Source organism: Platalea leucorodia (genome assembly GCF_965183815.1).
Source record: "Platalea leucorodia genome assembly, chromosome: 3".
In the NCBI taxonomy this organism is placed as follows: domain Eukaryota; kingdom Metazoa; phylum Chordata; class Aves; order Pelecaniformes; family Threskiornithidae; genus Platalea; species Platalea leucorodia.
In genome coordinates this window covers 117695732-117712069 of record NC_138825.1, presented here as the reverse complement: position 1 = coordinate 117712069, position 16338 = coordinate 117695732, and the positions used below count along the sequence as shown (strand labels likewise).

The following is a 16338-nucleotide window of genomic DNA, read 5'->3' as shown; positions in this document are numbered from 1 at the left end:
ATTTAGGAACAGGCTTCTCTTTTCTCCTGTCATTTTCCTGGGTCACGTCATACCGTATAAAGATTCCTTCTGGATGCATTCAGCCATTTACCTCCACTCTCAAAGCTCCTCTTCAGGTCTGATTTCCATTTAAGCTAGAGACAGAAGTCAACTTCTGCAGAAATCAGTATCCTGCAAACTCTCCCATCATGGAATCTCATGTCTTATTTTCTCATCTCCATCCACTCAGTGGCCACAGATGTACAAATTAAGTTTTCATGCAGCAGGACTGCAGTCGACCTCTTCTGCCTCATTAATCTAAATTGTGCCTGCCTGGTGTGATGGATCAAGTTTTTGTGGAAAACCAGTGCTAGAATTGATCCTGTGAATGTAGCAGCAGCTCTGTGGGCCCACAGAATTACATAAATTATCACACATCCTAGCCTGAAATAATTATCACAGTTCTCTGAACAGCTTTTTAGGAGAGATTTAATTAACTTCACCTTTGATAATGAATAGGGAGTTGAACTGGAAGGAAGCAGCTGTCAGCATAAGATTTGTCTTTTTCCAGTGCTGAGAATCATGTCAGCGGCGGGATCCCACTTCTGCTGCCCTGTGATGGTAGACCTGGTGTATGCTTTCTTAGGCTTACGCTGATCTAAGACTGATGGTGTTGAATGCTATTAGACTTTCTCTAGCTCCAGATCAAGGTGACCGTAGGCAGCTGCCTGCTGGGAATGGTCCCTGTCCTGCGCCAGCTCCGAGTTGTGCCTGGGAGTTTTCTGGAGGAGGGCTAACTTGTCCCAGACCAAAGCTGTGCCAGTGGTTCTTCTAGCATTTCAACAGTACAGACTCTCACATTCCAGTATCCAGATATATTTCCTGGCACTGGTTAAAGTACCAGTATGAATTTACCTGTAGTGGATTGCAGGGGAAAGCAGGAGGGCAGATACCTCCTACAGAGGCCCCTGTGCTTTGCACTCCTGTGGTTAACTCCGGCCTGTATAATTTCCATGGGCCTTGTTAGACATCATACTGTCTGTACTGACCATAGCAGACGTGATGGTCAACAGATACTTTGAAGTTTCCTGCCTATTTTTGGGCACAAGTCTTTTCCCAAGTCATATATGTGATATTACACCTCTCCCCAAGGCTTCACTAAGGTATCTCTTGTACTTGGAACTAACACCAGACAAAATAAAGGCACCGATAATAAGATAGGGAAAGATAAAAGTCTATTCTGCAAGAACTGCTGTGAGTTGCATAACCTAGCTTCAAACATGATCCTTCTGGGTACTTTAGCAAATTGTGCAAGTCTTTTTGTCTCTTGCTTTCATTACTGATTCTCCTCATTAGAGCATTCCCAGCAAGCAGAGGTCACTGTCCCCATCATGCCGGATGCCATACATGCACATAGTCATTCCTGTCCCAAAGATCTTGTCCAGATAGACAGGACAGAGTTCCGAGAAGTGGCATCTAAAATGTTGATGTTCAGATGTCAGCTGCGTCTGTCTCCAAGTCAGAACTCGTTTACTCTCTTGAAGTCCACATGCTAGCAGTCATATCACAGGGCTTTGTGACAGTATTTCTTCAGTAAGGGTTTTGATTGCTTTCTGTGTCTGGAAACAAAGAGATTTTCCACCAATAGAGTCCATGAATCAGCACAACAGTATGGCAGGAATTTTAAACAATGTGGCGCTGCTTTTCCATTACAGAAAAAGAAAGAGACTAATTAGGGAATGATTAATTACATGGATTCGGTGCCTGATTGTCTATAAAAAGATGGGGGCAGGAAGGTTCTTCTTTTAATCTCTTTGTTATTTCAGAATAGTTGCTTGAATTTTTTCTTCCTCCTCCTGGTCTGGAGTTAAATATGGTGGTAGTTATGCACTGTAACAATTCATTTGCTTCTCAAGAAATAGAAGTCCTTGTTTCTGTCTCTGCCTGAGGCGTTTTGCATTTTACCTCTGTAGTTTTCCAAAGACAGTTGTGTCTCACATGATCAAATGGCAGTGGATCAAACAGTTTGCCTATCACCGCAGCACTGAAAAGCAGGTTTTGAGACAAAGACCACATATTATCTACTGTGTTCTCTTTAAAAGACTTCTGTCTAACCAAGGTCTTTAAAAAATCCAGGACAAGAAAAGGAGATTTACATGATCAGCTTCCAGACTTTGAAAAGTCATCTCCTGCAGAATTTTTGGCCTAAAAGAACACTACCAAAAAACCACCCCCCACCCCTCCCCCAAAAAAAAAAAACCCGCAATGTACTGGACTGCATCTTTTGAGGTTATTTTATGACTGTGCTGAGTGGTTTTGTTGCTGTGGTTAGTACAGAAATTAATATAGAGCCACACAGGAGTAGAGAATTCAGGAAGCTGTACCATCTGATCAGGTTAACGAGCTGTATGTACTGCTGCCCCTGCTGGGCAGCGCATCTAGTTCTCAGGCAGTGCACCGCGTTCAAAATCATGCTTCCTCCATACGATCTGCGTGTATATATATGTATTGTTCATCTGGTTATTATGGCTTCTGTTACTTATGACCCAAACTTTATGAAATGGACACTGATTCATTCAGTATTTGTTTATGCCAAGGCGGGAGGCATCAGATCAGCTAAAGAAAGCTAGGCTTCAGAAATACCAGCCCTAACATGTTTTGTTTATTACACAGCAAAGAGAACAAGAACATGTCTTGGCAATGTGATCACAGGTGTGATATCTCTTGGATATCAGAATTTGCAGCAAACAAAAATGCCTGAGCTTAAATTAAATTAATTTATTCTATGTAGATGAGGAATTCAGAAGGAAAGAATACACTGACAAGGTGTTTTGTAAGTTAGGTGGGAGATGTTACCCACAGGGAATCATGGAAACTAAGAGACATAAGAAATCTTCCTATCTAAATAAAAGAGAATATAATCTCCAGAATTACTTGGGGCATAAAATTTGAGGTAACAGCAGGAGCTGCCTGCTGAAATACAAAGTCCACAAGGTAGAGTTCAAGGTGCAGAGCTCTGAGACAGTGGCCCAGCTCTGTCCATCAGTTGGTCTGCTTAATTATTTCCTAGTTTTAGATATTAGTGTTCAGGCAGTTGATTTTACAAGATTAAGCTTGGTTAAAACTGATCTTTTTTAGATTCCCTTTGGGAGTCATAAGAAGATCTGACTTCTAGCATGGTTTTATCTTAAAGGGTTCTGACCATCTATACGGCAGAAAATTCAGGCTAATCTTGTTCACTTTATAGCCAGTTCATGGTGAGTGTAGTTTGTTTCAGCCTGGACAACGCAGTCATAAGTTCCTCACAGCTTTTAATGAGGGTGAACATAAAAAAGAAACTCTTGAAATTATGCATTTTTTCTTAATAATAGTGAGATCCTTAGCTGAGGGTGCTGGAGCTCTTTAGTATCTGTGGTTTCAACGTTCAAACAATATGCACTAGGGATGGAGCAATGAAGTGTCTCAGATAGATACATTGATTCTTCTGTTGATCATGTTCCCCATGGTCCTGGCCAATTACCCAGATAAGTCACTTCCCAAATTATGGAAGGGCTCAGCTTTGCTTTACTGGCTACTTTATTTTAACTGTCGGCAGAAGGCCCCACCAATTGTTCTGCCCTGTGGTAGAGGCATTTACTGTATCTCTCCTAAAGCTACCCATGAACAAAGAGAGAAAGGGAGAAATCACAGTCCCATTTAGTCAACAGAAGTTATCCCAGTGGCTTCACAAGGGTCTGGATGACACCACGCCCCCCAAGATGGCCTCATTGCCTGGCAGTGAGGAAGATATAAATTACAAAAGACAAATGAGTGGAAGGACCAAAAAATGCCTGACATTCATGAGTTGAGACTCATTCATGCTCCAGGAACTGCCTACCTATGAGGCTTGGAGAAGAACAGACTAAAAAGGCGCCTTCCTTAGACTCCCTGCATGGTATCCTGTTCCAGTGAGCGGACCTGCTTGAGAGCTGCTCCAACAAACCCCTTCCAGTCACCAGGGGCTCAAACAAGGAGCTTCAGAGAATCCTCCCAGAGAGAAACAGCTGTTGCCTGTTCCCTTAGTCACGTCTCCATTTGCTCCTTGCCATTCACCACGAGATGGTTATGGATGCTGTGACCAACAGAGAGCATCCAGCCCACCCTCCTGGATGGAGGGACTGCCACCTCTTGATGTAGTGCTCTAGCAGAGACAGAGGATGGGCTGCACATGTGTGTTCAACTTCTTTCTTGTTTAAGAATCACTTGTCCAGACTTTCTTATCCTCACAAGTCCTCTGAGAGTGAACTAAGTAAAACTATTTGAAGGGGATTTTAGCACCGAAGAAAATTCCAGTCCCTTTAGAATAACTCCTGCACCTTAATTTTGTCTCCTAGTTAATTTGTAGCTTCCCTGTCAAGCCACCCTTTGGCTGAGGCAGTTTTACTGCTGGCACTGTTACAGCCCAATGGGCTGATTCAGTTGATACTGAAGTTTGGTAACAACAGTTTTTATATCAGTGCTTGTAAACAACTAAACAGTTAAATCATTTCACTGCCTAAGACACTACAGTCATAGAGTAAGTGTGTCATGCTAGAGCTGGGGTTTGGCAAGGAGATACCTACATATTAACAAACCTGCTATTCTTCTTCATCTTTGGCTCCTGATCCCTCATGTAGAAGTTTTTGCTTGCACTTCTTATGCTTTCACTTTCTTGATTTTGTATGCTACAGTTAGGGATGAAGCCTTTTGGAAGTCATGTATTTTGTAAGCATATGTGAGATATGCATTTTATCAGCGGCTGCACTTTTGTAGCTGATGATCTGCATGGATTGCTGCTTGGGTTTTGACTGCTTAACAATTATTTATCAATCAAGCCTTTGGGAAATTAACAACTGTGCTTACTCCTTATGGTATTTTCTTTGACCGTTGTGCTCAGAGGACCAAAACAAGAGCCTGTTTTGATTCAGAGCAGAAATCACTGTGGCCTGTAAAGACTTCTCTAGCTATGCTAACATTTACTTTGCCATCTCTGCTATATCTTGTAGAGATGTGATGCGTCACAGCCTTCTTTCAGTTTCCTTCACATATTCACTTTCCAAAGGCAGCTACCTCCTGGAGTCACAAGACTATCTGTTAAAAGGGTGCTCTCAAAATCTTTTAACGGCTTTGATGGGAACAGAGTTGGGCACACACAGCATGCTCTGTCTTTTGATAAGGCCAAACAATCCAGGTAGAAAACATACTTGACTGTTTCAGGTGTTTTGGGATATTTCACTAGGAAATATGACTATTTCCTAGTGAAATAGTCACCAAGAAAGAGTTGTATACATTCATGGATTGCAAAACTCCGTCAGTTTCTTGGAAGCAAATGTGAATATAATATTTTTAAAGCCATTAGATGTTCCAGTTTCTCATGACTCAGTCTCAGTCTTGGGGGTGGGAATGAAGAGGAAGCAGAGCTGAATGTGAAAAATTTTACTATCCCATGAAAATTTCTGAGCTCTTGAGGAAGCAAACCATCCTGTCATAGATCAAAAGCTTTTTTTCCCCCCAAACTAAAATCAAGTTCTTTTTATTTTGATAATTGCAAATTGTTTTTAATTTAGACATTTGAAAACATGCTGTAAAATTAATTAACTTGCATGGTGAACTGAAAAATCACATTATAAAAAGATAGTTCTTATTTTGGTAACATTGAAGCTTTTATGGAAAGCTCTTCCTAAAAGAGAAATTCATCAAAGTTGGTCCTTTCCTGCAGAAAGTTTTATTTTGCAAGAATGCATTTTCTTACAAAACAAAAAGCAGTTCAGAAATTCCCAAAATGTTACTGATGTTTTCTTCTCATTGCAGAGTTGAAGATGATTTAGAGAAACTCTTGAAAGTAACCTCCAAACCAAAACCTAAGGTACCATCAAAACCACCATTGCCTCAGAAGCCAGCAGTTGCCCCCAGGAACACTAATTCATCTCTACTGGCAAAGCCAAAGGAAAACAGGATTCAGACAATGAATGAAGTGGACATTCTGCAGTATATCCAGGAAAATGAATCTATCGACAACGAAGATATGAGTCTTTTTTGAACATACATATTTTTAAAATGTAATGATGCCTTCTTCGCCTAAACTCCCAGTGACCTCAAGTGACAGTAGCAAGAACTGACCTCTTTACTGTCAGTAAAGATCTCTTTACTGTCACAGTGCTCATTTGTGTGCCATCATACAGAGAGCAGCAAGTTTGACTAGCAGAGGCTCGACATGATGTTTTCAAAACAGTGTAGTTGTGGTATAACGTTGCCTTAGATTTTCAGGGTTTTACAGGCAATGTGGACAAGGACATAGCACTACAGATTGTCTACTACTATTTTAGTATCAACACAGGACAGTTTCGGCCAGTTTAGTTCTGATTGAAGATGGTAAGCGTGTTGCACACATGACAACTGTGAATAGTGTCCAGCAAATGGTCTGAGGCAGGACAGGATGCTGTTCCTGGCATTTTAGACAGTGTATTTCAGCTCACTGGAAAGGTCATTTTCCTTTTATCCTGTGCATTTTTGTAGCAGCCCTTTCCTCCCTGACTGGTATTTCAGTAATTTATAACCAGGAACTGTTAAGTATAGGTAACAGTTCCTCTGTAGTTCAGAGAAACACTGAAATCCCAGCTAAGCCTGACAATCTGCTGCCTTTGTTGTTCCACAAATGCCAACTTGTAAGAGAACTTGTAGGACTGCAAACACTAGACGCTATGCATCTCTAGCCCCTGGGGAGAACAGCAAATGACTGAAGATGACTAAGAGTGCAGCTCCAGACATATGCAGAGGTTGCAGTGTGTAGGAGGTTTGGATGCTGTAGGACTCTTGTGAACCTACTTAAGATTCACAAGGGCTGATTTTTTCCAGCCAAGTCTTCCTGGGCTTCCACTGTAGTTAGTGGAGAGAAAAAGATTTCTCCAGGAGGTGATTCAGTGCAGGTATCCTAATGGAGGAACTCTGAATTGCCCTCTGGAGTCATTCACTCTCTCTTTCTCCTTCCGTTCTCCCAGAACTTAAAGAAGAAGCTAAAATGAGTTTTTTGATAAAACAGTGGTCTGTTCATAACTATGGCAATGGTTAAAACAAGGGAGGACAAACTTGGGATTATCCAGAGGAAAAAACAGGAAGAAAATATACTGGAGAAATTTTAATATGCAGGAAAAGAAAAACATGGTAGAACAGGCATCCCAGACTACCCCTCTTCTTCCCCGCCTCAGGCACTCTGGTTGAACATGCTGAATTTACATCTAATGTGGGTTGATATCTGCTGTCATGTAGAAAGAGATTCTGAACTCATTCCATGTGTGTTCTGTCCAGATGTGAAGACAAGCTCCCCAGAGGGAAAATATTAATATATTTAAGCCATATCACTATACGCAAATTTGCCTTTCTAATATAGAACAAAATAAACAGAAAGCATTATATATATATTTTTAATAATGAAATTATCTCTATTAGTATTTCCTTTTTAAGCCAATAGAAAATATCATAAAGGTATTTTTGTTTGATGGGACAGATGAAACATAACCATTGGCTCTTGTCTATGTACAGTATGTTTCAGTATAATAAAACATTTTGCTAACCTGCAGGTGTTGTTGTTATTGTTGTTCTCTAGGTTGTAGAGTAGCAGCAAATCGGAGTTAAAGGATGGATTCCATTTAAGGCACGAGGAGTGTTACATGGTGTTAAAGTGCATGCTCAGCTAAAACCCTGTGTAAATAAGTATGAAACCAAGAATGTAGCTACGCCCATCTTTCCTTTGAGAGCAGCTAAAGGTAAAACTATATATGGGCAAAGGTACTACCTGATCCGGTCTGTTCTCACAGTGTCCTGGTACAATTAGGAAGCTTGTTTATCCCATCCTGCAAAAGGCGATTAAAAGCACTGAGGAGAAAATAAATGACTTGCCAGAGAGCAGGCAGAGAATAGCAAGCAGGAGAAATTAATTCAGGACAGCCTTCCTGTTGCACTACCTGGCATCATGAACAACCACTGTATATCTAACTGAGGGCTGAGGAATCTTGATCTCCACTTTATTCAGCACTATCTGGGGAGGCTGCTTGCGTTTCTGTATTTTTGGCCTACAGCCCATCACATGGCCTGTACACTGCTAACACTACCATATGGAGGGCCATGGATTTAATGGTCAGTAGACTGAGTGCAGATCTTCACCTTTAGTGGGGGATCAACAAAGGAAAAGATTAAGATTTCTTGAAGTAAATTAGAGAAATCACAGAAGAACAGAGCTGGCAGTGGCCTGGGAAGACCAGTTTGTCCACCGTCCTGCCCTAAGCAGGGACCTCTGGCCTGTGTCCTGCTGGTGGCAGTTCTTACTGCCCAGGGCAAGGTGTTACTGATGTGAGGCTGCAACTGGAAGAGTAGGCAGATGCCAGAGCAGGACATGGTGGCTGAACATGGTTAGGCTGGAGAGATACCTGAGCATGGGTAGTGAATTATTCTTGCAGTAGCAGTAATTATGCCAGTGTTATCTCTCATAGACATTTTTCTAGCCTGTCCTCAAAAGTTTGTCTGGCTGGAGAGCAGCACTGGAGATGTCATAGCCTCCCTGGGTGTGCCATTACAATTCTTTGCCATCCTATTAGAAATGTTTTCCTATTGTTTGACATAACTGTTCCTTCCTGCAACTTAAGCTCATTACTTCTAATTCTCACCACCACAGAAAGAGAACAAAGTATATTCCTTTCAGTCTCTTCTAGACTGAACAGCTCTGCCCAGGGAGGGTGGCAGCAAGACAGGTCAGGACATCACTACGGTACCAGCTTCTCACGACTTGGTGTGCCCTACCTGAATGTTGTCATCTTGCATTGGATTTCTCCCCTGTTTTTAGAAGAATTGCTGCATATCCACATACCAATTTACCAGGGCAATAAAGGATGCCAGCGTCCCACACCCTTTCATTAACACCACTTGGTGCAGTGACACAATGATGTGCAGCCTTTGTTCCAGCTGGGACTATGTTTTTCTCTCACCATTCCTCATAGCAATGTCATCTGTCTGCCTTCCACCACCTCTAAGAGCTCCACTCAGAAATGGCTCATGCTTTTGCAAAGCGGTGGGCGTGTAGATATTATATATTACCATCATAACCATGGGAACATTCCCAGTAATACTGATGTAACAACAGTATAGCTGTATCCATTTTGAATGGCCAAGGAATACTTTGCCCCCCAGCCCTCCCTAAAATTGTTAAATTACCTAAACAACACAGGGAAGGAGGAGCTGTTAATCGTTTCCTTTGCTAGATTTTTAAGATGATTATAAGGTCAATGTTTTACTTCAGAAAAAATCTCTCTCTCCTGTCAAGGAACTAACATAAAAGGATCCTTCATAAATCCCAGTGTTATGCATTTGTTTTACAATGCAAATGTCTAGCTGCAGTGATATTTATAGGCACTTAGAGGTGAGTTACAGCCCTTGAATAAATTATATATAATGAATCATTATTATACAAGAGAAGAATGTCAGACAAATGTAGCCCAGAAAAATTGAACATATTATTTGAAATGACATAGGGAAACCACACAACATACTTTGCATCCTGCCAGACCAGAACTTTTTTTTTTTTTTTCCATACATCACTTCTAGTAGCAGCTATTTTATTAGCCTGCTCTTGACAACTCGTGAAATTCAATTATGGACTCTAATGTAGTTCTTGGCTGACAGGCATCACCTTTCGGCATTAGTAATAACTAGCTCATCAGAAGATTTGAAAAGCAAGAGAGTTATATTTAAACCGTTACAAAAGATGTTTTCTTTAGTGATTAGAACTCATAATAGGTGTCTCTATTGCTTTAGAAGCTGCTTCTTGTTTTGCATAACCTTCTGCTTGTTATGTGGTACAGCACTAATTAACAAATAACACTATTTACTTCATTATTTGGATCACAGTTAAAATAATGATTTCACCAAGCTGGGTATTTCACAGATGACCTGTGGGTCATCTGCTCAGGTCTGTTCTATTGCTAAATTTTTAGGAAAGCTAATTCCCACATAGCATTTAAGACCTAGTTCTGTCAGTGACAATTTGGGTTGGGTCTAAAAAAGTATATTAATTGAAACTGATATTTCTGCTAATCCTTGCCCAGATGTTAGCTTCTGCAAAGAACCTGAGCTTGCTACAGCAGAATACACAAGTCAGCCTGTGATTTAAGGTCATGAAAATCCAGCACGTTCATGGGGCACTAAGGCATTAGCTAAGGAAAGGAGACTGTAAATGATCAATCCCTGTGGTCGTTAGATTTAATACAGAGTACAAGAAAGCACTGATATTTCACTTAAAAATGTGACTGTCACTAATGTCACCAAGGATTCTTGAATCTTTGTGTGTGTGTGCATCAACCGTGTTTCTTATTGATTGATGCGATCACACACTTGTGACAGTTTAAATCCCTGTAAGTCAAGAAGAGAGAGGGGGTTTACTGTGAAGTTTTATCTATATTCTTACTTTTCATCTCAACAGCAATAACGGGACTGAATAAAGTAATTCAGTTGCTTTCTGTATTGCACCCATTCCTTCCTTGATTCATCTTTAAACGCTTTTGATCCAATATTTTCAGCCCTCACCATATCACTGATCTTCCTTTGTAGCCTTCCTCATATTACTGGTATTCAATGCCATGCATTGAACCTAATGAAGAATTCAAGTGAAGGGAAATCATGTGCCTGTGTTTCTAGAGAACCATCTGTAGGGTACACTGCTTTGAGTAAAAATAGTGGTAGTGAAAGGTGATGATGGTAAATTAAATTAATAGTCAAATTAAGTACTGCTGTGGGAGTTCAGAAGTTAATGAAGGTGCTTAAAGGATTGATTAGTCATAGATATTTAGGGACTAACCTTTACTCATACCAGGATGTTATGGATGCTAAAAATATATATGGGGTCAAGGAAACACTGGTTAGACTCATGGAAGAGGAATCTGTCAAGGGTTATTAAAGACGCCACTTAGAGCTTGGGAAGTCCTTGAGCTACAAGTTGCTGGAAACGAGGAGAATATTCAACAAGCACATATTTTTGTATTTCCCTATAGTCATCTGCTTTTGGCTGTTGTGAAGAATATTATACTGGGCTAACCCAAAACTGACCCTGACACTGACACTTAGTGAGGATTTGATGACTGAAACAACAGAACATCCTCAGTGCTTTATTATCCAGCTTCCTGGCGCCCTCAATAAGATCTGTCCACTGGACTTATAACAACAGAGCCATTTCTCCTATTTGCTTAGGAGAGATTCCTGAAGTCAGTGGAAATTTTGATTTGGATTATATACTTTCTCAAAAGCCACTTTTGGCATGTATGTGTTATATTTGCAGTGGGTAGTAAAAGTCTTACTGATACCAGAGGAAGATTTCAGCTATTCTTGAATGCTCCTCCAGATCCAACCTTTAATAGTAAGATTAGTAGATACTATGATTTTCCTAGGAAGTCAAATGTAAAAGTTTTGCCAAGGGTAACTAGACAACAAATAGCATCATCAAAACACCCAGCAAATTTCAGTGGAATAACTCCTAAACAGACGGTCTGATGTTACGTTATGCTCTTTTTCAGTGAGGTGCTCAGGAACCTCAGTTTGAAATCATAACCAAACACAAAAAGACATAACAGCCCACTGCCCCTGCTGCATTAACAGACACCATGGTTTATTACCCTCAGATACATTACTTTTATTATCAGGTACCTAGGAATCATAGTATCAAATTTGGAGGTCTCCCCTCAGCCTCCTCTTCTCCAGACTAAACAACCCCAGCTCCCTCAGCCACTCCTCACAAGACTTGTGCTCCAGACCCTTCACCAGCTTCGTTGCCCTCCTCTGGACACGCTCCAGCACCTCGATGTCCTTCTTGTAGTGAGGGGCCCAAAACTGAACACAGGACTCGAGGTGCGGCCTCACCAGTGCCGGGTACAGGGGCACTATCACCTCCCTGGTCCTGCTGGCCACACTATTCCTGATACAGGCCAGGATGCTGTTGGCCCTCTTGGCCACCTGAGCACACTGCTGGCTCATGTTCAGCCGGCTGTCAACCAACACCCCCAGGTCTTTTTCAGCCAGGCAGCTCTCCAGCCACTCCTCCCCCAGCCTGTAGCGTTGCAGGGGGTTGTTGTGACCCAAGTGCAGGACCCAGCACTTGGCCTTGTTGAATCTCACACAGTTGGCCCCGGCCCATCGATCCAGCCTGTCCAGGTCCCTCTGCAGGGCCTTCCTACCCTCCAGCAGATCGACACTTCCACCCAACTTGGTGTCATCTGCAAACTTACTGAGGGTGCACTCAATCCCCTCATCCAGATCATCAATGAAGATATTGAACAGGACCGGCCCCAACACTGCAACTGCTGGGAGAGTCGTATGCAGTCAATCATCTAATCTGTCAGAATCCCATACAGATCATTAGAAGTCTGGCGATGCTGATCATTGGGAGGAATAGGATGTGATACCACTGTTTATGTCTGATTGACTTGGAGAGAACCACTGAGAATGGGAGAGAGGACAGAATGAAAGAAGGCATCTGCCTGAGTTATAGACAGAGCTCCAGAGCCTCTCACTTCCCTTAAAAGATCGGGACTGTAGAGCTGAAACGAACAATTTGTTTAGTGGTTCTTCGGTGAGATAAGCGCCGTGGTTTTTCAAATGAACATAAAAGCAAACAAAATAAAATTACAAAATTCTTGGTGTACTTACTGAGCACTTTTCTCACTTTTCTGCTAATTACTCTGCTTTTTAAGTTCATCCAGGGAATTTGTGCTAATGATCGCAAACATTATTTTGTTGGTAATAATAATTTAAGGCCACTGATTTCACCTCAGAGGAGCTAATAGAAAGGGTTCAGTTTGATAATGTCCAGGTATGTTAACAAGTTCTTACCATGAACAAAAATAATCATGTATTTACCTTGAATACTGCACAGCTACCCGGTGCTTTCCCCCCTTATGCAAGCATACCTGCAAGCTACTATGATTTGTTTTCCTGCTTCTGCATTCCTGTGTCTTGACCTTTAATAGTTTACATATTTAATCTTGTGTACACTCCGTGAAAGGAATTTTTTGTGTCCAGAACTGCTGGCTCATTATAGCTGCAATGCTTTACCTAAAAAGAAAACCTAATTCTACATGGAAGGATGTGGAAAATTCATCTTTTTCATGAGGAATGAAAAAGAAAGCTGGGGCTGTCTTCATCAGTGGTTTAGTTTAGCTCAAGGGAGCACTTTCATAGCAAATTTTCTGATCAGCTCCACCTGCTTTGTGCTGGTTCCCATCACGGAGCTGCCATGGAGCAAACACCGGACACTTGGGTCCAGAGGATCCAACTAGAAGTAGAGATAACTTCCCCCAGGTGTGTACCTGTGGGCAGTGGGTACTCGCCACCAGCTCTTGCACTTTGCAAATCCTCTCCTGCTGTGCTGCTGCACTTGCTGATAGCATCAGTGCATGTTTGGGGGTAAATTGAGCCCAAAATCCAGCTGACCTCAGCCTGTTCCCTCCCACCTTTGCAGTAAGGGATTGTACTGAGGGAGCAAAGGGAGGAAGGGGCAAAATCACAGGGAGGTTCAGGTGTCCCCTGGTCTGCAGATGCTGCAGTGGATTTCACAATACCCAGTCAGGTGCCCTCAATATAACAGCTTAGTCTCTGCTCATCTGTCTCTGCTGTCTAGGCCATTAACGAGTTTTGCATGAAGCAAACATTGGCTGAACTGAAGGAACAATGTTGTACTGTGTGGGAGTGGCAGGGGGAGAAAACAAACTCCCGCATCTCCTGCTCCCATGTACATGTCCTTATTCTCTCTCTCTCTCTCTCTCTGAATTCTCTCAGTGCCAGGAGGCACACAAGGCGCGAACATCGTTCTTCCACTTCGATCGGTCTGCGGCTGCGTGCTCTGGAGTCCCAAGGGCCACAGCTCAGTCTTCTGTTGGTTCTTTCCTCAAGACATGACCGATCCAGTTCCATCTCCTCCTCCTCACTTCATTACTGATTTTCTCCATCTCCGCCATTTTGGTTTTTTTTTTGAAAGTTGATGCTCATCGTTTCTGCAACTTTTTATTTTTTTTCCCAGGAGGAGGTAGTTGGCCTCCTGCCCAACCCCCATGACTTGGAGGGCCAGTGGTTTTTCTGTCAGGGTGGCCTTCCCTTAGGCTGTGTTGGTTCACGGCACCTTCTTCAATTTTATCCGGTGCACCCTCCAGAGAGGGATCCCCTATCCACCACCCAGGGGACGCGCCTTCTAGCCGTGCAGCCCCAGCCGAAGGCATGTCCTTATTACTCGCTGTAAAACCCCTGTTTCTTCTATGAATCCTATTTCTTTCCAGTTTCAGCACGGAAGGTAAAGCATGATTTTGGCACTGCCTTGCTTTATAGAGAAGCTTGCTGGAGAAATGGGAGATGGAAGTTCGAAAGTCCCTGAGGCTGAGAAAGGCAAAAGGCCTACATGTCTCCCCTCCCAGGTGAGTACTTTAGGCAGTGTACCAGAAAAAATTTAGAAGAAATAAAAATTTCCTTAAGCAACAACACAGGAGACTGTCTGTCCCAAGCCTGGCTCAAAAAATAGTGACTGCAGGTCACTATGAGACACTGTTGCTTCCTCCCACGTCCAAGCTGTCACCGCACAAACCAGGCTGGATGGGGAGGCAGGGTGTTGGTATGGCTGTGCCCCATGCTCCAGGCTGTGCCTGGAGGAGCGCTTTCGGCAGGCAGCGAGGCTGTTCTGAATGGTGTTGCACTTGCAAGATTTACCAGCTCCAGTTTTCCCACATTTGCAAGCCTGTGCATGACGACTCTGTTTTGCAGAGCAGTTAGGAGCGGACCCATTTCCTTTTAATGCAGTAATTACCAGATTGACTGCCTTCCCCGTCAAGGTACTGACCAGTAATTACTGTGGATGAAATCTGTAATGTCTGCACTTACCACAGCTTTTTAAATCTATTTCTGCTGCTGTTTTTTTCTTTTTCCTTTTTTCCCCCTTTTTCCTTTTTTTTTTCTTTTTCTTTTTTTTTTTCCTCTTTCTTTTTCCCGCTTGAACTGCAGATTTACCAGTTTTGTGAAAGAAAATCATGGGGATTTTTGGCTCAGCCATATGATAAGAAGAGAAAGAGAAAAATTGGGAGTTTAGTGGAAAAAAAGAAAACTGTTTCCCTAGAGCCATGTTGGAATAATGAATCCCATTTAATTCTACCAGAGATCCACACAGGGAGTTACACAGGGCAGCATTAGAAGCCAGTAAGAGATCCCAGGACAGCAGGTATCGTTGTCTGCTCTCTGGCCTTGCTGTGAAGGCTGCGCAGTTTGGCTGGGACGCTCCAAAATGTGCTGGGCAAGAGTGACCTAGCGCGCACAGCACCGTGTCCCTGCCCAGGGGCTGGGGTGTTCACCTGCGCGCGACTGTCGGAGGCCTGCTGCCTCCCTTTCCTTTTCCTGCAGCTATTTTAATAACAGCCATTTCATAAAAACAATATTCAGTTATTTTAGACACCTCAGTAGAGACTGGGATTTAAGAATTTGGAGTCATTTATAGGCTCTGTGTTTCTCTCTGTCTGATAATATGTATGTATATAGTACATGTGAGAACATGGAAAAAACAGAGAGGCTTATTAATCTTCCCACAGTTAAACAGGGACTCTGTAGCAGAGCCAGCAAAAGATTTGTCTGGTTTCCTATCTTGGCCATGAACCTCAAGGCTAGACTAAAAATACAAACAAAACAATCTTGTGGGTTAAGATATTTTCTGATTTGTTTTTGCTTTTTCATGGTGTGCATATGGATGACCTGAAATATTCTCCCTTTGAAAAAATTTTGCCTGCCTTTTCTCTGTTTTGTTAGAAATTCAGGACGATGCTTTGACGGCTGGACAGCCTGTGAACTGGTGACATTGCAACAGATGAAAGGGAGGGAAAACTAGCAATAGGACAGGATATTTTGGTATTGCAATTTTTAATTTCTTTTCCAGTTGAATTCCTGTTTCATTTTAAAATGTCTAACAATGTTTGTGAGAAAAACAACGTTTGTTAGGGTCGCTAATGAGTTTTCCCAGTACCAAGGGTGTGAGAATCTGGGTTTCCTCCTATTTTTTCCCAATAAAATATAAGAAGGAAATGAATGACCTTTAAAAATAAGAGGAAAAGCTTAACTGTTTTCTTTATTATGTCAGCAAAGTAGGCCCAAACTGCAAATTCCTTTAAAAGTCACCTTTCTCTTCCCCATCCAGTCTCCAGTTGCTGAAGCAGTCACAGTTCAGTCACTACAGACTACTCAGAATTGGTGTGAATAAGGCATTTACTGGATTTGTGTCAGAACACCGTAAGACAGAACTTTTTAAAGGGAAACATTTTTTTGAAATCATAGTCAACT

The 16338-nt window shown here is 42.1% G+C and overlaps 1 protein-coding gene across 1 annotated transcript in view; it reads left to right on the top strand.

Annotated features, from left to right (window-relative positions):
* HS1BP3 (HCLS1 binding protein 3) overlaps positions 1–7573 on the top strand; it is a 51713-nt gene extending 44140 nt beyond the window's left edge. The window contains exon 7 of the mRNA XM_082308013.1: positions 5809–7573. Within this exon, the coding sequence (XP_082164139.1) occupies positions 5809–6037 (229 nt within the window). The 3' untranslated portion in view covers positions 6038–7573. The remainder of the gene's footprint in view (positions 1–5808) is intronic.
* Positions 7574–16338: the final 8765 nt, after the last annotated feature.